Consider the following 23,178-nt stretch of genomic DNA (forward strand, 5'->3'; position numbering starts at 1 on the left):
GATGTCATACCATTAGAAATTATTGTCTCTAGAAAGACTTGAGTATAATGTCAGTCCTCAGAAGTACTCTACAATTGTAGGGAGTTAAATTTGTCTTTTAACTCTTTGTTTCCTAAAATAATTTATTAGGGATAGGAAAAAAAAAGGGTTTGTTTGTGTCTTTGTTTTTGTGATATTAGGTATTAATCCTAGGGAATGCTAAGCTACATCACCCGACCTTTTATTATTTATTTATTTGGTACCGGGGATCGAACTCAGGACCTTGTGCTTGCAAGGCAGGCGGCAGAACCACTGAGCTAAATCCCCGGCCCTTAAATTTTATTTTGAGATAGGTTCTCAGTTGCCCAGGCTGCCCTGAAACTTGGAATCCTCCTGCCTCCCATGTAACTGGGATTATAGGCATGTAACACCATACTCATTACACTTTGCTCTTTAAACAGTGATTCTTTTTTTTAAAAAGTTTTTACTAGTGCATGTTTACAGTACATAATGGTTACATTTATGGGTAGTTGATACATGTACATGACACATCTTAATTTTTTTATGCCTCCTTTCCCTCCTTTCCCCACTTCCTCTCATAAACAGTGTTTCTCAAGGTATGGCCACAGAGTTCTCAGGGTGAGACAAAAACTGTGCATGTGTAATAATTCTCAGATGATATTTACTTTTTTCACTCTTATTCTCTGATAGTGTACAGTGAAGTTTTTCAGTGGCTATGGTAGGTAGATTTTATTTTGATGGTTAATAGAGTGGGTGTTTTTGTCTTTTCTAGAATTTTCGTTTTCTTTCTTTCTTTCTTTCTTTCTTTCTTTTTTTTTGTTTGGTACTGGGGATCGAACTCAGGACCTTGTGCTTGCAAGGCAGGCGCTGGAACCACTGAGCTAAATCTCCGGCCCTCTTTCTTTTTTTTTTAAAGACAGGGTCTTGCTGTGTAGTTCAGGCTGGCCTTAAACTCTCTATGTGTAAGATTTCTTAAAAATAGTAAGGAACCATGAGAAATCAATCCAACAACTGCTACATGATGCAAAGAAGAATAACATAAGACTGATAGGAGTCCATGAAAAAACAGGAGAAAGCACAATTGACATAAAAAAAACTGTTCACAGGAGTAATAGTGGAAAACTTCCCAGACAGAGGTAGAGAGTTGGACATACAGATAAGTGAGGCATATAGAACTCCAACTAGCCATGATAAAAAAAAAATCTACATCTAGACATATAATAGTCAAGATCCCAGAAACCCAACTGAAAAACAAAATCCTACAAGCAGTTAGAGAAAAGAAACAAATCACCTACAAAGGAAAGCCCATCAGAATCACAGCAGACTTCTCAACACAAACCCTCAAATCAAGGAGAGCCTGGAGTGAAGTATTTCAAGCCCTAAAAGAAAATAACTTCCAACCTAGACTGTTGTATCCTGCAAAATTATCTTTCAAAATCGATGGGGAAATTAGATACTTCCATGACAAAGAACACCTGAGAAATTTCATGAACACTAAACCAGCACTACAAGCAATTCTAAACAATATACTAGAAAAAAGCAATGAAGTTCACAACTCCATGAGGCCCATCAGAGGGAAGCCACCAGGCAAAGTAAGACACTAAATGGAAAGGGGGAAAAAATAAGAAATAAAAGAACCAACAAAAGTAAAACATCACGACAAGGATGAGTCAATATCTCTCAATTATAACCCTCAATGTTAATGGCCTCAATTCACCAATCAAAAGAAATAGACTGGCAGAATGGATTAAAAAGGAAAATACAACAATATGCTGTATACAAGAAACACACCTAACTCAAGAAGAAACTCATAGACTAAAAGTAAAAGGATGGAAAACAGTTCTCCATGCCGCAGGAACCCAGAAGAAAGCAGGGGTAGCAATCTTATTTGCAGACAAAATAGATTTCAAACCAAAACTAATTAAGAGAGACAAAGATGGTCACTATATCCTTGTGAAGGGAATAATCCAAGAGGAAGAGATGACAATCCTAAATATATATGCACCAAATACAAATCCCCCCAACTATACAAAACAAATATTAATAGACATGAAAAACTAAATGAACACTAACACAGTTGTAGTGGGGGACCTCAATACCCCACTATCACAAATAGATCATCTAGACAAAAAGTTAACAAGGAAATTCTAGAACTGAACCAAGCTATTGAACAAATGGACTTAATAGATGTTTACAGAGTGTTCCACCCCACAAAATCGGAATACACATTCTTTTCGGCTGCACACAGGTCATTCTCCAGAATAGACCACATGCTAGCTCATAGGACATATCTAAGTAAATGTAAAAGAATTGAAGTTACCCCCTGTATATTATCAGGCCATAGTGCAATAAAATTGGAGATCAATAACATAAGAAACCGCAAAACCCCAACAAACACATGGAAACTGAATAACACCCTCTTGAACAACCAATGGGTCACAGAAGTAATTAAAGAAGAAATTAAACAGTTTCTACAAGTAAATGAAAATGCCAGTACAACATACAGGAATCTATGGGACACAATGAAAGCAATTCTACGCGGGAAATTCATAGCAGTGAACGCCCATATTAGGAAAACAGAGAAAACTCAGATAAATAGCCTAATGCAGCACCTTAAGCTCCTAGAAAAAGAAGAGCATAACGAATCCAAAGGTCATACAAGAGAGGAAATTATAAAGATTAGAGTAGAAATCAATGCAATGGAGACTAAGAGAATGATATAAAAAATCAATGAATCAAAGAGTTGGTTTTTTGAAAGAATAAATAAAATCGATAAACCTTTAGCCAACCTTATCAAAAAAAGGAAAGAAAAGGCACAAATACATGCAATTAAGAATGAAAAAGGTGAAGTCACAACAGATCCAACAGAAATCCAGAGGATCATCAATACCTACTTCGAGAACCTGTACTCCAGTAAAATGGAAAACAGAAGAAATGGACAGATTTCTAGATACATACAAATTGCCAAAGTTAAATGAAGATATAGAAATTCTAAACACCCCAATTACAATGAGTGAAATTGAAAATGTAATAAAATATTTACCAACAGAGAAAAGCCCATGTCCGGATGGCTTCACTGGTGAATTTTACAAGACATTTAAAGAAGAACTAATGCCATTACTCTTTAAACTCATCAAGGAAATTGAAAGGGAAGTAGTACTTCCAAATTCATTCCTGGAAGCAAGTATTACTTTGATTCGAAAACCAGGGAAAGACCCAACACAAAAAGAGAACTACAGGCCAGTCTCCCTATTAAACATAGATGCAAAAATCCTCAACAAGATACTGGCAAACAGAGTACAGAGGGTCATCAAGAAGATCATACACCCTGACCAAGTCGGATTTATCCCAGGGATGCAAGGATGGCTCAACATTCGTAAATCAATAAATTTAATGCACCATATTAACAGAGTCAAGGACAAAAGCCATATGATCATCTCAATAGATGCAGAAAAAGACAAAATCCAGCACCCATTCATGATAAAAACGCTATTAGAAAATTGGAATAGAAGGTCTTTATCTTAACCTGATTAAGGCTATCTATGAAAAACCAACAGCCAACGTCATACTAAATGGTCAAAAACTGAAAACTTTCACGCTAAAATCAGGAACAAGACAAGGATGCCCACTATCACCACTCCTGTTCAATGTAGTTCTGGAAACATTAGCCACAGCAATTAGAAAAGAGAAAGAAATAAAAGGAATAAACAGGGGCCGGGGATTTAGCTTAGTGGTTTCAACGCCTGCTACGCAAGTGCAAGGACCCGAGTTCGATCCCTGGTACCAAAAATAAATAAATAAAGGAATAAACATAGGAAAAGAAGAAGTTAAACTGTCATTATTTGCTGATGATATGATACTTTACATAGAAGACCCACAAAACTCTGCCAAAAGACTTCTAGACTTAACTGACAGATTCAGTAGAGTAGCTGGATACAAGGTCAACACTCAAAAAACAATAGCCTTCTTGTACGCAAATAACAGACTGAGAGAGAAATTAGGGAAACAATTCCTTTTATAGTAGCATCCAAAAAAATGAAATATCTAGGAATCAATCTAACAAAGGAAGCAAAAGACCTCTACACTGAAAACTACAGCACTCTGAAAAAAGAGATCGAAGAAGATACAAGAAAATGGAAAGACATCCCTTGCTCCTGGGTAGGAAGAACCAATATAGTGAAAATGGCCATACTTCCCAAACTACTATATAGATTCAGTGCAATGCCAATTGAAATTCCAACAATATACTTCACAGAACTAGAGAAAACAATCCAAAAATTCATTTGGAACCATAAGAGACCTAGAATAGCTAAAGCAATTCTAAGCAAGAGAGGCATGGCTGCAGGTATCACAATCCCCAACTTGAAACTATACTACAAAGCTACTGTGATAAAATCAGCATGGTACTGGCAAAGGAACAGGCCTGAGGATCAGTGGAATAGATTAGAAGATGCAAAAACAACTCCAGACATGCTTAGCCACCTCATCTTTGACAAAGGAGCCAACCACCCTCATTGGAGGAAAGATAGCCTATTTAATACATCATGTTGGAAAAACTGGATTTCAACCTGCCAAAGATTGAAACTAGACCCATACCTATCACCTTGCACTAAACTAAGATCGAAGTGGATTAAAGATATAAATATTAAGACAGAAACACTAAACTTGCTGGAAGATAATTTAGGTAGAACTCTTGAAGACATTGGCATAGGAGACTTCATGAACAAAACCTCAGCATCACGGGAACTAGCAGAAAGAATCAACAACTGAGATCTCATCTTATTGAAAAGCTTCTGCACTGCAAAAGAAACCACCAACAGAGCTAACAGACAACCTACAATATGAGAAATAATTTTTAGCAGCTGTACTTCAGACAGAGGACTACTATCTAGAATATATAAAGAATTTTAAAAAATCAGACCCCCCCCAAATTCAAAGACCCAATTCAAAAATGGGCATCTGAAATGAACAGACATTTCTCAGACAAGGAAGTAAAAGCAGCAAACAAATATATGAAAAAATGTTCAGCATCACTGGTCATTCGAGAGATGCAGATGAAAACAACACTGAGATTCCACCTCACCCCAGAAAGAATGGCTGCTATCAAGAAATCAACAAATAACAAATGCTGTAGGGGTTGTGGGGAGAAAGATACCCTTCTCCATTGCTGGTGGGAGTCCAGACTGGTGCAACCACTGTGGAAGTCAGTATGGAGATACCTCAAAGAACTAGGGCTAGAGGTCCCATTTGACCCAGCTATTCCCCTGCTGGGTATTTTCCCAAAAGAATTAAAAGAATCATACCACAGCGATATATGTGCACCCATGTTCATAGCGGCACAGTTTGTAATAGCTAAAGCTTAGAAGCAGTCCAAGTGCCCATCAACTGGAAACTGGATAAACAAAATGTGGTTTTTTAATAAAATGGAGTACTACTCAGTCATAAAGAATGAAAAACTAGTCATTTATCGCTAAATGGATGCATTTCGAGGCCATACTCTTAAGTAAAATAAATAGGACACACATGTGTAAATACTGAATCGTTTCACTAGTGTGAGAAACTGATAGTGTAAACAAGGGTTAAAATGATTAAAATGAATAACTGATAATTTGAAATAGGAAAAAAGGTCCAAAGATGAAGGAGTGAAGGGAAGGGAAGGGGAAAGGAAAAGAGGGAAAGGAAAAACTATGGGAGAAGAAAAAAAAACAAAAGGAAATGAAATCTATGTAAATAGGGAAGGGCGGAGGGGATGAAGGGTGCACAGGTAATGGGGGAAAAAAAATAAGAACCAAGATATATCATGTACAGGTACAAACACCCAATGATAAATGTAAACAAATTGTATACCTACAATGTACCAATAAAAGAACAAAACAAAACAAAACAAAAACCTCTCTATATGTAGCCCAGGTTGGCCTCAAACTCACAGCGATCCTCCTGCCTCAGTCTTCCAAATGTTGTGATTACAGGTGTGTGCCACTATGCTTGGCTTAGAATTTTCTGAAGTAGATTTATGGTTTACATATATACATTTTTGGAGATTAGTAAATTCTCAGTAATCTACTGAACTCTTGACTAATGATCTTAAATTATACCTATTATAATCTGTGTAATTTTATGTCATGCAATGAATCATCATTTTGAAATCCTGAGATTTTTCTTGTCTCCATGTGGAAATACAAGAATTAAGTACACTTTTCTGACTTTTTTTGCAATAGTATTAAAAACTTTATATGCCACACATGGTGGCACACGCCTGTCATCCCAGCACTTGAGAGGCTGAGGCAGGAAGATCACCGGAAGTTCAAGGCCAGCCTGTTCTTCATAAGTGGGACCCTGTCTCAAAAAAATAAATTTTTTTAAAATCAAGGATTTTTGTAAATTTTATCTAAAAATGTTACTTTATTTTATTTTATTTTTTGTGTTACCAGGGAATTGAACTTGGGTTGTTGTGCTTGCACAGCAGGCGGTGAAATCACTGAGCTAAATCCCCAGCCCCAAAAATGTTACTGTAAATATTAATTTTCTAAAATAAAAGAACATCTTTAATGTATTTTTCATATGTAAATATGAGTCATTGACATAAAAAAGGAGAAGACTTGCTTTCTCAACCACAACAGCACCATTTAAGTCCTGAGATCCTCAGAAGAACACAACCTTTCTGAGGAAGGTGTGATAGCGGGTGCTGTAGACCTGTGCCTTGTCGTCTTCTGTGCCTGGCTCACTGCTGTCCTGAACAAATCAGTGAGAAAGCTGTAACATGGCCATGACTTTTCAAGATACTGGATGGACACCATAGAACCAGAGATTGTGGTTCACTCGGTTAGACTTATCTTTGCCAGCTGCAACAGGAAGCCCTGGAGAGAATGTGTGCCGATTGGAGAGGTACAAAGGAAAGGGATCTCAAAGTGAAGGCACAGTTCAGATGCTGACCCAAGACTGAGAACGCCTTTTAGGGTCTTTTCCAGATGTGAATCTATAAGTACATACCGGCTAACACAACCCTTCTGAGGATGTCGAACAGGTTCCTGCTATTAGTGCTGATCTAGTAGCTGAGGTTGAAGGACCGCTGCAGATGTCTGAGTCAACTATATTAATAAATTGATAATCAATTGCTAACAAAAAAAAAAGAAAAGAGACTAGGGCATAGCTTAGTATTAGGGTGCTTACCTAACTTGTGTAAGGCCCTGGCTTTCATCTCCAGCACCCCAGAACAAGAAGAAACTGACATACCAAAGAGTTCTGTGATGCATGGAGTGGAAGAAATATATACCAGAGCAACTGGGAAAAACTGTAAATATGAAACAAAAATGGAACAAAAGCAGTCTTTTCCTTGGCTATGTAGATGTTAATTCTTTGCCTTTTTTCTGTCAGTGAAAAGGATGTGATTATGGTATCCCGTTTCAGTAAAGCTGCAACATCATTTTGAGACCTGTCATTCAGTGTTTAAAGATAAAGGAAAATTTTAGTTTAAAGGAAATATTTTAACATTTAAAAAGCAGTTAGCTGGGTTTGGTGGTGCACTCCTATAACCTCAGCACTCCTGTAATCCTAGCACTAAGAAGGCTGAGGCAGGAGGATCACTGTGAGCCAAGGTTGGCCTGGGTTACGTAGTGAGTTCAAGGCCAGGCTTGAGAATTTGTTTCAAAAAGCAACATTTTAAGTGTGTATGTGCTGAGCTCTTTAAAAACCAAACACTGTTACAACCTTTTACACCAGAAATTAAAAAGCTACTTGCTCATTAAGAGAGGAAAGAACCAGTCTCATCTCTGAGTGTCATTAAGACGGATGAGTTTCATTGATTCTCTGTATGATGCATGGGAAGTATACGTAAAGCACTCCTGCTGTAGCCCAAGTTCTCCAAGAGAGTGCTTCTGAGACTGCTAGCCTGCTCTCTAGGGACACCATCACCTCTGGAGTCTGACTTACTGGCTAACTGTGGTTTTACAGGTGTGGCTATTTGGCTCACTTTTCTCTTGAAAATGATAGAAATGAGCCTGTTACTTCAAGGGAAATGATTGCAGGTATTTGTACAAATAATGAAATTGACACCTTAAAGTAAAAATTAGGGTTTTAGAAAACCATCATTGTGAATTTAACATCTTCCCATACTTGAAGACCTTTGAGATCAATAGTGATGTTAGTGAACTCTTTGGCGTTGTAGAATGACTTTATCATGATTTGGAAGTCCTCCATAACTGAGCAAACTAGTATTTTCCAGATGAACGATGTGTGCTGTTATAAAGTCACATATGGCTAGAAGATCCATTCAAAATGTGAAGTACATTGATGCCTTTTAATGTCACAGTATGTGAAAAATGCCATTGTTATTGTCCAGATCTCCGTACTGCACTTAACATTTAAGAAACTACCACTTGTTATGTTGCTGGGAAAACTGGCTACCCACATGCAGAAGATTAAATCTAGACCCATCTTAAATCTCCCTCTCTTACCCTGTACTAAACTAAAATCAAAATGATCAAAAATGAAAATATTAAAACAGCAACACAATCTGTGGGAAGATAAAATAGGTAGACTCTTGAAGACATAGGCACAGACAAGGACTTTCTGAACAGAACCCCAAATGCACAAGAAATAGCACCAAGAATCAATAAATGGTATCATATCAAATTAGAAAGTTTCTGCACAGCAAAGGAGACAGCCTACAGAATGAGAAAAAAAAGGCCAGCTATTCCTTAGAGCACTAATATCTCAAATACATAAAGAACTAAAAAAAAAAAATTAGACCCCTCCCAAAACAGACTCAATCAAACGGCGGGCAACTGAAATGAATAGACACTTCTCAGAAGAAGTACAAATGCTCAATAAATACATGAAAAAATGTTCAACATCTCTGGCCATTAGAGACATGCAAATTAAAACAACACTGAGATTCCACCTTATTCCAGAAAGAACAGCTATCATCAAGAAATCAAATAATAACAGGCTGGCAAGGCTGCAGGGAAAAGGGATCCCTTCTGCATTGTTGGTGGGAATATAAACTAGCACAACCACTATGGAAATCAGCACAGAGATTCCTCAAAATACTAAACGTAGAAATTCCATTTAACCCAGCTATTGCCCTTCTAGTTATCTTCCCAAAAGAGTTAAAGACATTACATTACAGTGATTTTATGCATACCATGTTTATAGCAGCTCAACTCATAATAGTTAAATCTTGGAAGCAGCCTCTATGTCCATCAACAAATGAATGGATAAAGAAAATGTGGCATTTATACACAGTGGAGTAGTAGTACATTGCCATAAAGATGGATAAACTTGAGTCATACTTTGTAGGAAAATGGATGCAAGCTGAGACCATAATGTTAAGTGAAATAAATCAGACACACAAGCTGAAGTATCACACGATTTTTCTTATATGAGAAACCCTAAGCATAAATAAGAACAAAATTAAAAAAAGATAGTTAATACAAAACAGGGCGATAGATCTTTTGCAAAAGGGAAGGGGGTCGAGAGATGGAGGGGGCGGAGAGAGAAGAGGATTAAAAAAAAGATGTGTTATGTACATGAATCAACTCCACACTAGGAATGTAGTCATTATGTACTGTAAACATGTACCAATAAAAATAAAAGATTTGATACAAATAATTATTCTCAGTGATGATAGAATTGTAGTTCTACCAAGAACCAATCAGTAGGTTGTGCAAAGCACTGTAACTCTTTTTGGCTTGGAAAATTTTGGTTCTTAAATAAAATACATACCATATATACACATAGAAAAAATTAAAAGACAAATTTATAGAGACAGAAAGTAGATCCATGATTGCCTGGGGCTGGGTGTGGGAACAGTACTGATTACAAATGGGCATGAGGTTTCTTTTTTGGGTAATGGAAATGTTCTAACATTAAATTATAGGGATGGTTGTACAACTATAAATTTGATGAAAAAAATCATTAAATTACTCTTGAAATGAGTAAATTTAATGGTATGTAAATTAGACCACAATGAAGCTGTTTTGAAAAAAAAAAAAAGAAAATGTTGCTTGTTGTTGGACATGATGGTGCATGGCTGTAATCCCAGCAATGTTGGGCCGGGGATTTAGCTCAGTGGTTCCGCCGCCTGCCTCGCAAGCACAAAGGCCCAAGTTCAATCCATGGTATTAAAAAAAAACCAGGAAAATCCCAGCAGTGTAGAATGGTGAAGCAGGAGAATCGTAAGTTCAGCCCCAGCCTGAGCAATTTAGCAGTTTATCGAGACTCTTTGCCCCCCAAAACAAAGAATTTTTTAAAATTTATGACAAGTTGGGGGTGTAGCTCAATGTGAAGGCTTTGGGTTCAATCCCTATTACTGCAAAATAAAAAATATGTACAATCTTTTGAGTTTTGGTATAATATCACACAATAGTTTTCACATTCATCTAAAAAAGGCTGTTAAAATAAGCCTCTTTCTTCCAGTGGTTCATGTGAGTAAAGCTGGCTTTTTTTTTTCTTTTCTTTTTTTGAGACAGGGTCTTGCTCTGTAGTTCAAGCTATCCTTGAGCTCACTGTGTAGCCCAACCTGGCCTTGAACTCTTGGCAATCCTCCTGCCTCGGCCTCCTGAGTACTGGGATCACAGGCATGTAGCACCAGGCCCAGCCTAGCTTTTTATGTACTTAAGCCTAAATGACAGATCAACTATAGGGTGAAGCCCAGGCTGACCTAAGAGTGCAATGGCATCCTCCAGGATATACATTAAATTTATAAAATGTATAGCTGCACCAGTCTTCTCATTTATTATTTTTGTCTTGGAAAATAGTTTTAGTTTTTTTGGGTTTTTTTTTAAAAGATTTTTGGAGACACAGGGTCTTATTACGTAGTTCAGGCTGGCCTTGATCTTGGGACAATCCTCCTGCCTCAGCCTCCTGAGTGCTGAGATTATAGGCATGTACCACATGCATAAAACGGTATTTTAATAAAAAAGTTTTTATGTTAATATGCAATGAGTTTATTGTTTTAACTGTGTTAAGTGTTTGAAAATACATGTATCTCAGTTTCAATTTCCCATAGAGACCATATCTATAAATGTAATCAAAAAGCTCCATAGGGTCTTCCATCAAGTTCTGGAGTGTATAGGGTCTTGAGAACCGAAGGCAGGAGTGCTAGCCTTCAGAATAGATAAGTGGCTTTTACCAGCACAAAACCAGATCTGGAGAGCCTTCCTGGCTGTCCAAGAGCCAGTCCCAGCTCCATAGCCCAGTGTGCTCTCCCTGGGTGTGGGCTGAGATAGCCAAGCGGTGCTGAGGGCATCCAGGTTGGGTCCTTCAAGGTGATCTTCTTGGGATTGGTGTGGAATACAATAGGATAAGAGGAGAGAGCCCTGGCTTTGGAATCTGACAAAAGTGGCATTTTACATGTCATTCTTTATGAGGAAGTGACTGTGCCTAAGTCGTGGGTCCTCAGCCCCTGCACCCCTATCTGTGTGACAATGATGAGAAATGTCATTGGTGAGATGTCCTGATTTAAGGGAGCCAGATGCTCTGTGTGAAAGTGAGGCTGTCTATACTCTAAACAGTTCGGTGTGTTTCTGCCAGGAGTTGTGCCTGCCTGCAATTCTAGCTATTTGTGAGGCTGAGACGGGAGGATCACAAATTTGAGGCCAGCCTGGGCAACTTTGAGACCCAAAATAGAAAGAGCCAAGGATGTAACATATGGGAAGCCCTGAGTTCAATCCCTAGCATTGCAAAAAAAATAAAAAGGTGTGTATCTGATTCAGGTTTGGCTTTGGCTTTTTTTTTTTTAGCTAGCAGTCTCACTATGTTTTCTCCATGCAGGTCTCAAACTCCTGCATTCAAAGATTCTCATGCTTCAGCCTCTCCTGTAGTTGGGACCATAAGGACATGACATTATGCATGGCTGGCTGAGTATTTAGATGACACCTACAACCTGCCAGGGAGGAAGGCTATGGGCTAAAGATGGGGGTGGGATTCTTCATGGGTTGGAATTGACTCTGAAGTTAAGTTGAAATAATTCCTTGAACTACTTCAAGTAACTTCTCCATGTATATAAATATACAGTAGCCTGTTGTAAGCTAGTTGGTTGGTTGAGTGGTCTATAGTTAAACATAGTCGGCCTCTGTCCATCTGCTTTGTGGTCTGTCTCCTGACATGTAACTGAGTGATTGTTCTCACCCCTGGGAACAGCTGGGAGAGTCAGGGGCTGTGATGGTCACTGTAGGGGCAAGGAAAGGGCTTGCTCCTCCCCTTGGTGCCTCTCACCCAACTAGGGGCTTCACTTTCTCTTTGGACCACTGTGATTGTTCTATCCTCCTCATCTTCTTTCTTTTCTCCCTTTGGACAGGTTTCTGAAAGGTTGTCCCCTTCTCCACATACCTTCCACACTGCTTTTGCAGCAAGCCTTCTTTCCTGGCCAGAGGTGCTGAGGACACTGTGGCACCCAGGGAGTGGTGGGAGGGAACTTGGTTTCCTTCCTTTGTTTAGGGCCATTCAGAATGTTTTTGTGTTGCTCAGTTCCTTTTGGAAATTTCCAGTTGGATGCTCTGTTCACCTTTCTGCCGGGGCCATGGTGTTGGCCCCGTGAGTACAGGCCCTGACTTCATAGGGGCATTTACTGAAAATCTTCCCTAGCCCATTGGCCTGCAAGTTCAGTTATTTTGTGGTTAGATGTTATGGCTTGTGGTTTAGATGTCCCGCTAAAGCCTCATGTGGTCATAGGTGGGGCTTTTTTGGAGGTGGCCGTATCTAGAGTGTGTGATGCTGGGATTGACTCATGGTGCAATTCTAGGATCAAGGCCTCTAGGATTAAGGATGTGAGTGCTACCTGCACTAAGTAGCCTGGATAAGATAAGGAACAGAAAAAGCCATGGTCATCCCTTGTTGCTTTGGTACCTTCTGCTCACCATGAACTTTTCTCCTCTGCAATGCCTATCTGCCGTGCCACCCTGCCTTGGAGCCAGCCGATTATGGTCTGAAACTTATACCAACTGAGCTAAATAAACCTTTCCTCTTTTAAAAAAAATTTTCTTTACTTTTTTGGTACCAGGGATCAAACTCAGGACCTCACACAAACCTTTTCTCTTTTAACTTTGGGTGTCGAGTATTTTGTATTAGCAACAAGAAAAGTACGACATTAGACTTGTCCTTGAGTCCTGTCTGTTACTTGGTGTTTAGTGACTCCTTTTGCTTTCAGCCTGAAAGATGACCTCCATCACATAGCTTGAGGAATTCCCCATATCTTTATCTCATGCTTCTCTTTTCTGGTTTAAAATTTAAAACTCCCTCTCTGCTGTCTTAAGAAAGGAGTCAGTGGCACTGTGAGACCTCCCCTGTCCTTGCCTTTTTGTCAGGCCTCCCTGCCCAGGGTGCCAGAAGGGTGGCTATTACCCTTTGTCTCCCATGTTTACTGTCCCTCCAGTAGTTTAGTTAATAAATCTTCCTGTTACTCACCTGTGATTCTTGATGTTGAAATGTCACAGGGCCTGTTTATTAGGTGGACTGTGAGACTCCATGGCATTACCCACATGTCTCTGTGCTTTGTTCATTCCGTGCTGTAGTAAGTTCTTCTCACTACATCTCCCTTTTGGAAATATCTAGCTCTTTTCTTTGTTTCAAGCCCTGTGTATGTTAGTTGGTGCATAAATACCTCTGAGAGTAGGCATATTACAGTTTCCCTCATAAAGGTCACAGCCCTGTTCTTGTTGAGAATCTCAGTTGTTTGCAAAGTCCACATGATCTGCGTTGGTTTGTGACTTGAGGCCAGGCGGTTGGTGAAGTGGCCTCCCTGACAAGCCCCACTGGTCCCAGCTGCATGCTGGACTGGTCAGGTCAGGATAAGTCAAGTTGTGGGGCCAGTGGAGCTTGGTGGGAGAAACTGGTTCCACCAGTTTAGCTCTTTTAAGAAGTATTCTGAGCCATTTGTGGAGGTGTCCAGGTATATTTTCATGGTTATCCTAGGCCCTTTTCTACAGTTTAGTATAGTATTTTTACAATAGAACCTCAGATAAGGGATTTCAGTGTAATAGAGCACTTGATTGTCACGCAGAAGGCCCTGGGTTTGATTCAGAGTGACACACACACACACAAAAAAGCTGGGCATGGTGACCCATACCTGTAATTCCAGCGCTCAGGAGGCTGGGGTAGGAGAATTACAAATGGAAGCCTGGCTGGGGCAGTTTTAGTATTTTATGAGACCCTGTTTCAAAATGAAAAATGAAGGGCGTGGGGTCGGGGGTAGTGCTGAGGAATGTAATTTAGTGAGAAAGCCCTGGGTTGAATCCCCAGTATCATCAAACAACAACAACAACACAAACCAGTAACTGTTAGCTTTAATCAAATGAGATAACCTATAGATATTAAGACAATCTCTTATGCTTTTAGGAAGTAAAGTGATATATATTGCTATTATGTATTAAATTAAAGCCTGTATTTGAAACTTTCTCTTCCAGATTCTTATTGTGTTTAAATAAAAATATTTGTTATATCAGGTATAGTGGTGTATGCCTGTAATCCCAGCACTGAGGAGGCTGAGGCAGAAGGATCATGAGTTTAAGGGAAGTCTGAACTGCATACAGAGATCCTGTCTCAAAAAACAAACAAAAAGTTTTATTACTATGGCAGAAATGTCAAAGGATTTCTCTCTCCCTGGGTGCTGGGATTTAACCCAAGGATTTAGGGCCTAGTGCATGCTAACCATGTGCTTTACACCCCTAGAAAAGTTATTTTGTTTGTTTTGCAGTACTGCAGGCAAATTCACTGCTCCTAAGTCACAGCCTCATCCATATATAGAGTCCACAAAAAAAATGTATACGCACTTCAGGAAAAGAAAAATTTGTATAAATACTTTAATACTAAATTTATTGAGACATCATGAGATTAATACAAGTTACCTTTTTTGTTTGGTTTGGTTTTGGTTTTGGTTTGGAGTTTTTTTTGAGACAGGATCTCACTATGTTGCCTAGGCTGGCCTAGAACTCACAGCAGTTCTCCTGCCTCAGCCTCCTGAGTGCCAGGATTACAGGTACATGCCACTGCACCTGGCTACAAGTTACCTGTGGCCTCTACAATTGTAAGAGATGCTGAAAGTGGTGGCTAGTGCTCAATTCAGCAGCACATATACTAAAATCAAAGTGGTGGCCATTAGCTTCTAGGCATTTATTAGTATGGCAAAGTGCTACTTGGGTAACTGTGGTCATTGAGACTGCTGCACATACATTTTCAATTTCTTTTCTAAGGACTGGCAGTGTAGTGGGTTTTCTGCAATATACAACATCCTCTAGGGTTCCCCATACAAGGGTAACACCATCTGTTGAAAAAACATACTATTTTTCTTTTCCTGAAGTGTGTATACATTTTTCAGGGCAGGTGTGTATGTGTGTGTGTGTATTTTGAGACAGGGTCTCGCTGTGCAGTTGAAGCTGGCCTCAAACTTGCAGCAATCCTCCTACCTCACCCTCCAGAATACCAAGATTACAGGCATGCACCACCATTCTTGGTGCCTTTTTATATTTTTATTTTGAGACAGGGTCTTGCTAAGTTGCCTGGGCAGACCCTGAACTTGCAGTCCTCCTGCTTTAACCTTCTGAGTAGCTGGAATTAGAGGTGTGTGCCATTGTACCCAGCAAAAAAGATATTCATGGGCCAAGCCCAACTTGAGTCTTTCAGGGATGTATGATTCTAAATTACTCTGGATTCTGGGCACTGAACCAGGGATCCTGGCGTGGGAAATAACTTAAGGATGACAGTCTTATCCTGAAGTTGACTCTTAACAGCATGTACCTTTCCAGGGGATTCTTCACTTCTCAGCACAGTTTTGTTTTGTTTTTGCTGTGTGTTTGGAGGTGCTCATCATTGAATCCAGGACTTCATGCATTCACCACAGCTTTTTTGAGGTGATAGTGACATACATGTTACCTCTTGGTACTGTGGCACCTCTCCCTGCCACTTTTCCTTTGATGTGTAGATGCCCCGATCTGAGAGGTGACCACAGGGATACAGATTCCGGTCCAGATACTAATGGAACATTCCATACTTGGAATTGGAGTTGTCTCTTGGCCTTAAAGGGAGCTTGACTCATGCTGAGTCCACAGAGTCTCTGGGGAATTCATGTAGAAGGAGGAGTCTAGAGAATTTCTATGAATGTCTCATTCTTCTCTCTCTCTCTTTTTTTTACAGGCACCAGTTTGTAGAAAATAATTTAATACTAAAAATGGGTCCAGTGGATAAGCGAAAGGTGAGTTGGATCCCTGCTGTTCTTCATCTTAATCACTGTCTTCCTCCTGCCTCTAACTTGGCATACTCTCCTTTTTTGGACTTCTGCTACAATGTGTTGGATGTAGCATCTTCACCCTGGCATACTCTTTAAAGATTAATTCCACATTTTGTGGCCTAGGAAGACCTAGGTCCTCAGGAAGCAGTCGGAGCCCCACTGGGAGGCAGCAAGGGGCAGGTGGAAAAGCCAGCCTCTCCTTGCTCAGGACCCTGGCTTCCCATTGCTGCATGAGGCCAGGCTTACTGTTTCAAGGTTTCTGGTATGTTGAGGAGGCCATATCTGATACCCTAGCATAGTCGGATGTTTCATTAGAAGTGCCAGGTATAGTGGCACACCTGTAATCCCAGCTACTCAGCAGACTGAGGCAGGAGGATCACAAGTTCAACCCTACCCTGGGGAACTTAGCAAGACCATCTCAAAAAATATAAAGGGCTGGGGCTATAGCTCAGTGGTAGAATATACCTGGATTAGATTCCTATTACCGCAAAAACAAGGCACTTAAGAGTTGTTGTGTATTATGGTTTATGGATTAAACAGATTGTGCCAGAAAATAATCAGACTCTGTGCAGCCTCTGTGAATGAGCATGTCCACACCAGTGGGCTATGGCCTGACTTGCTAAGTGCGGGGCTGTGTGCCTTGGAAGAACTGAATACCCAGGGACAGTGGGCTGGCTGTCAGCAGCAGGACCCTATGCTCATGCATCTCTGATCTAAGAAATTGGTCCTAGGCAGGAGAGAATGTCCTAAGTGAATAGGCAGGAGGCTGGAAAGGTCCGTATGCACTGAAGGACTTTGCAGACCAGTCACCTCTGAGGCAGCAGTGACCACTGTGGTCAGCACTCCTGAGCCATGATAACAAGAGTCTTTTTCTTTCTTTTTTATATTAGGGTTTGTTTGCACGAAGACGACAGTTGTTGCTCACAGAAGGGCCACACTTATACTATGTTGATCCTGTCAACAAGGTCCTGAAAGGTGAAATTCCGTGGTCACAAGAACTCCGACCAGAAGCCAAGAATTTTAAAACTTTCTTTGTCCATACGGTGAGTCTGTCCCTTTGGACTCTTCTTAGCAGTGGCATTGGAGACCTTGGTGCCTCTGTTGGAAGCATCTTTTGCTTTGGCTAAGGGGCAGCTGGGACCAGAACAGTTTCCCGTCCCAGAGGCCCCATGTTAATGACTCAGTTCTGAGTTGGGCTGGGAGACATCCTGTGCTTGTTTTTTAGTTTGGGATGGGTCCCTTGCCCACTATTTAGCTCCTGCACATGTTGGAATGAAAAAGACCACTGTGCTCGCAGACTTTTCCAAGGGCTGGTAGGATGGGTGGGCATGGTGCCTGTGGCTGGATCTCCCAGGAGAACTGTAGATACTCTGTTTTTACAGCCTAACAGGACATATTACCTGATGGATCCAAGCGGGAATGCTCACAAGTGGTGCAGAAAGATCCAGGAGGTTTGGAGGCAGCGATACCAGAGCCACCCAGATGCCGCTGTGCAGTGACACAGCCTGCGGCCGGGCTGCCCTTTGCTGCCAGGACACCTGACCCAGCGCGGCTCGGCCGCCACCCAGGACGCTTCCAGACCACCTGCCAGCCATCTCAAGGAGAACACAGACGGCGGAAATCTTGCAGCTTTTTTATTTAAAAGAAAAGAAGAAAAAGAATACCCGGTCACACAAAGAACAAAACCAATAACAAACAGGAATTCAGGGTCACTTTGTTTGTTCTCTGTGCTCTGTGGAGGCTTCCATGTACTCTTGTGGCCACGGAGACCCAGGCCCATGCATGGCAGCCCAGCTCCCAACCAGACCAATGGCCAGACTTGGTGTCACCAGCCCCTCCTAACATCTTTTGGAACCATGCACCTGCCTCCACCCCTCACTACCTACCATGCACTGCCCTTGCTGTGGCCTAGGGACCTGGTGTGTCTTTGACCTTCTCCCCTCCGCCCCATTTTCATGGACTCTTACCCAGGAGCCTCTGCACACCTCTGCTGGGGTGGTCACCGGCTCTCTGAGCATTGGCTTCTTAGCTTTGTGTTTGTGTTGCCTTCCCTGTGTCCCTCCTGTATGACCCTGGAGTGGCCATGCCCCTCATGTGCCTCCAGCCTTGGCTGTAGTGGCAGGCTCTTGCTATCTGGGAGGCAAACTGCTGAGGTGAGGAGTGGGCAGGCTACAGACGTGGCATATGGAGCAGGCTGCCATAGTTGGAAAGCACCCTCACAGGGCTCAACTCCCATGTCCCACCTCCTAGCTGTGTCCATCAGTGGGACTGGATGCCAAGCTAAACATGTGGCTAGGAGGGACACTCAGTTACAGGAGCCAAGTTAGCACCTAGTTGGGTCTTTTCCTAGGAATACAAAATCCTCCCCTGTACAAGGATGAGACCTGGAGAAACTGCAGAGGAACCAGCCAGAGCAGCCTGGGCTGATGGCCTCCATGTGGAAGAGTGAGGCCTCAGGCCTTTCTGAGAGTCTCCAAATAGGTTTAAATGTGTAGCTGCCTGCCCAATGAGATTATGTGCTGAGAGAGAATCTTGGTGACAGCAGCCCTGGGGTGCTTCAGTCTCCTGTCTAGCCTCACATGCCCCTTGTTTTTGTCGTGGTTAAACCCTTCTCAAAGTTACCTCAGTTTCTGTTTCTGTTGAACTAAACTTCTCACATTGCCTAGTCACTTGGTCCCATAAGTTAGACTTTGCTTGGAAAAATGTATTGCTATTTCCCGGGACTCAAGAACAACCCATTAAATTTGAGCCTGCCTAGCCTGGCATCCTCTGCCAGTTTTAGGGCCACTTCCCTTTGATGCTTTAGTGGCAGTGCTCCCTTGCTTTGCTTTGTTATTCCCAGGAAGAGTGCTCCAGAAGTGCCCAGTTGTGCCTCTTCCTGCCTAGGTTGTCCCTAGAATGGCCCTTAGTCCCTCAGGGAGAGGAACAGGCATCTCCTTTTGCAGTCTCCCCACAGATATGCCTCTGACACCCATGTCCCCAAGGCAGGAACAACTTTGTCATTTCTGTAGAAAAAAAAAGCAAAAAGCACCAACAAAAGGCCCACACAGAAAAGATTCCTCCACTTCCTTTCTCTAGTGACCATTTGTGACCCTGTGTGCCAGGCCAGTTTATTTCCAAAACTGTTTCAATGATAAGAGTGGCTCTTTTGAAGCTGGAGAGAGATAGATGTGAATCTGCTGTTGTGCTGTGGCACAAACGCTGGGTGGAAGCAGAGACTGCACCCTAGGCTTTACCAGCCATTTTTGTGAGAGTTTCACGTAAGCAAACAAGAATGTGTTGGAGCCCCACCTGTCTTTGGGGCACCCCAAGGGAGCAGAACCCAAGTCTGGCTCAGGGCCCCAAGGCTGGGTCCCTTCTCTCCTAGGTTTTAGAGAGATTTGCCCATGTTAAGTGAGGCTCACCTGGCCATTTCTTTCTTGGAAAGGCTCACTCCCCTTGTTGCTGTCTTGCCTTCATCGAAATGTCCCACCTGTGTGTGTGCAGGGGTAGCTCCCTGACTCCTCTCCACATACAGATACAGGGAAAGCAGTGCCCAAGGGCACCTGGGTACCAGGAAATAAGGGGACTAAGATTTTGTTTGAATAAGAGCACCAGGCTGGCCACAGGCAAGCTAGGAGAGTCTTCTGTTGCTTCTTCCCTCTGGAGAGTGCCACTACCTCTGAGGCTTCACCAACAAGCGCTGTCCTAATCTCCAGAGCCATAGATGAAGGCTCAGAGCCAAAGGCTAAGATGACTGTGCCTGCCTCTGCTGATAGCTGAGCCCTTTTTGGGTAAGCTTTGTCATCACTCATAGTCCCCCTTTTCCTTGCTTTTTTGTTTAAGGCCCACATGCAGGTTCTTTTCTTGCCCAAATTTACATCAAGTTCAGTTTTTCCCAACCACCCTTAGAGCCATCATCTGGTATGCAGGTGCCTTAGGTTCTGGGACAGGGATGCGGATGACAATCTATGTGCATAGATGTACATAGATGGCAATTTGTCCAAGTAGGGACCTGTCCAGGGTGAGAAAGTAATGTCCTCTTATTTAATAGCTCCAGGAGTCACGTGTCCTACTAAGAAAGGGAAAGGACAAGCATAAATACCATGAGTACCCCCTCTGTAGCCTCTCCTGACATAGAGGGCCAGGAGATGTGGTCATTGACAGCTCAGAGAGCTCACTGTGCTCTGCCTTTCCCTGGGGACACAGAAGGCTGAGTTTGGATGGGTTTTTTTCACCCTTTTTCTATGACCCCACCAAGGGCAGCAGGCAACCCTGTATGGACCTCTGAGCCTCTTTACCCCTGAAAGTGGCTACCCATTCTGAACCTGTTAAAAGTTTAATTTGAGAAAGATGGCTCATGTCAGGCCAAAGCTGTCAGGAATTTCACCTCCAGCTCTCTTGGGTTGTACTGTGGTAGTTGGGTCCATGCCTGAAGGGATTGTGTAGACAGCCCCATGGCATAGACACTCAGGGTGCCAGTTAAGAGGTTCCCAGTGACTTTGTACCTTCTTAAAAGTAACATTGGTCTTCTGAAAAAGAAGTCAACTGTAGGCTTACCACCCAGAGAACACTGTGGGCATTTTGGTCCAGAACCTGTCCACACCCCTTCACCCTAGCATTTGTTTGCTTTTGTAACTAAACTGGGAACATATACGCCATTTTGCATCCAGCGTTTTCATTTGATAGTTCATCCTAAGCATTTTCCCATGTCATGAACAGTTCTTCGAAAGCATGATTTTAATGATTGTAGAGTCTAAGGCTTGTAAATTTTATGATAATTTATCTGACCATTTTTCTGTTGTAAAACATTTAGATGGTTTCTGGTTTTTCACTATATAAATAATGCTGTGATGAATATCTTTATTCCCCCTTAAATGCCTGCAAGTGGTATTTTTGGGTGAAAGACTTTGTTCATTTCACTGATACTCTTCCCTCTTGGTCTGATGCTTAGATTCTCTAAGTTACAGTAATAGAACCTACTTCTCAGTGTCCTACAGATTCTGAACAAATCAGTTTCTATTAAGCTGTGTGTCACAAAACGTGTTTGAATGTGACCGATCTTTTTTTTTTTTTTAATACCACAATGGTATCATTACTGCAGATCCATTTGTGACAGATTTTTACAGGAGCCAGTTTCCTTATTTTCATTGCAAGAATCTGATCATGAGTGCATGTTCTCTTCCATCTCTGCTGCTGTGGCTTCCAAGTTCTTGGTGATGTTTTCAGAATCTTGTACTTTGTGTCCACAATGGTACTGAATCCCCTTCTGCAGTCAGAGATACGTGTTGAACTGACCTTGCCACATGCTTAGTGGGTGATTTGTAATTAAGTTTATAGATTTAGAAAGTACATTGGGCCATTTGGGATTGGTAACAGAGCAAAGGCTCTCATTGAAAAAGAAACCATGTAGATGATTGGGTTTTACAGATGTGTATTTATGTTTATTCCCTTCCCGCTATCAGAAGGTCTTTGTGGTTTGGGACAGCAAAGTGGCCAGGCCTCTTTAATGTAGAGTGTGGGTGACCCAGCTGGCACAGGTGGTAAGGCTTTTTCCCTCCTTCCTGCCCACAGTGCTTCAGTGTAGGTTATGGTCTTTAAGTCCAGACCACCCAAATTTGGTTGATTCTTGTATCTCCAGGTTGGTTGTGATCCATTGATTCTGAAGGGAGATATGCATGAGGGATTTTATGGGTGCCATGCTCAGTGCCACTTGAGTCTACCAGAGCTTATGGCTGAATTGTGCAGGACTGGGCTGGCTGTCCTCAGGTGCCTCTCCTCTGGACCTTTGGCTGGTCCACAGATCCAGGGTGCTCATTGCTAAATCTTGAGTGGTTGCAGCTTCTGTGAGAATATGGTAAAGGTACTGTGTTCTAGAAGATGTCTTTTTATACCTTTTTCCATTTTGTTTCATTGCAACCTAATATGAACTGATGGTGACTCAAATGAGCCTGGGTCTTTCTTAGGCAGAACATATGTATGGCAGGTGCCCTTGAATCAGGCTGGAGCCACTTCCAGAGCCTCTTGAGGGGTGCTGGCCACTGGCTCAAGACTGCATGGTTGTAAATCAGTTTGCCTGTGAAGAATTGGTCTGGGAAGGAAGGTGTTTCCATCAAAGAACAGTTTTATCATTGCTGAGGTGGTCATGGTGAGCAAATGAATGAGCCATGTGAATACCTTAATTTTCCCTGTAACTCATTTCTTCAATATGAAGAAACTCCAAACTCTGTCCAGAGAACTTTGTACAAAAGGCAAATCTTTTTAACCTCTGTAGCCCACCCTAGTCTGTCTGGCTGAATGACTATGTGTAGGTCACTGTGTAGGTGAACGCCTCTATTTCGACCATAGTTTGGACGTTGACAAATTAAATATTACAGTATTTAGAACTGCTGCAGCTGTTCCGTAACCACATTAAATAGGACAAATCAATAGTGTGTTGCTGTTCTTCAGGTTGGTGGCAGTCAGAACAAGTGTAATATTCTCTGCCTGGTCTGTAGCTGTAACTGTGATGTACAGGCAAAGCAAAAATTAAAAAAAAAACTTATGAAAACAAATAATGCAATGATACTAGGATATACACTTTTGTATTTTTATTCTTATATAATGTTATTTGCTGGCTATTGTTGGCCTCTAGTTCAGTCTGTGTTATTTAAATTCTAATATATGAATTATTTGGATTGAATTCATGTTCGGGGCCACGCTGTTGTATGTATTGATGTACAGCCTTGAATGTGAATAATTATTGTAAACTATATTTTACAACTTTTTTTCTGGCTTTATTATATAAATTTTCTATTTGGTCATGGTTTAATCATATCATAATTTAATGAATCTGTTTTATTCTCTTTTTTCAAATATCTGTGCTTTAGGTGTAGTTACCGAATGATGAATTCCACTCCTATGCTCGGTAATCTTGTAATAAAAGCATGTAGTGTGTTACCTGTTCGTGGGCCTGGCTCCTCCTTGGGCGGGGGCGA

General features: G+C 41.5%; 1 protein-coding gene across 2 annotated transcripts in view; it reads left to right on the plus strand.

Moving 5' to 3' along the window:
• Pdpk1 (3-phosphoinositide dependent protein kinase 1) overlaps positions 1–23,140 on the plus strand; it is a 90,042-nt gene extending 66,902 nt beyond the window's left edge. For both annotated transcript variants that reach the window (XM_004864657.4, XM_087203106.1), the window contains 3 exons: positions 16,129–16,186; positions 17,113–17,265; positions 17,605–23,140. In XM_004864657.4, the coding sequence (XP_004864714.1) occupies positions 16,129–16,186; positions 17,113–17,265; positions 17,605–17,721 (328 nt within the window). In that variant the 3' untranslated portion in view covers positions 17,722–23,140. The remainder of the gene's footprint in view (positions 1–16,128; positions 16,187–17,112; positions 17,266–17,604) is intronic.
• The last annotated feature ends 38 nt before the right edge of the window (positions 23,141–23,178 follow it).

This window comes from Heterocephalus glaber, unplaced genomic scaffold, assembly GCF_053883595.1.
Source record: "Heterocephalus glaber isolate CG9 unplaced genomic scaffold, H.glaber_assembly_v1.0 deba00001781, whole genome shotgun sequence".
Lineage (NCBI taxonomy): Eukaryota > Metazoa > Chordata > Mammalia > Rodentia > Bathyergidae > Heterocephalus > Heterocephalus glaber.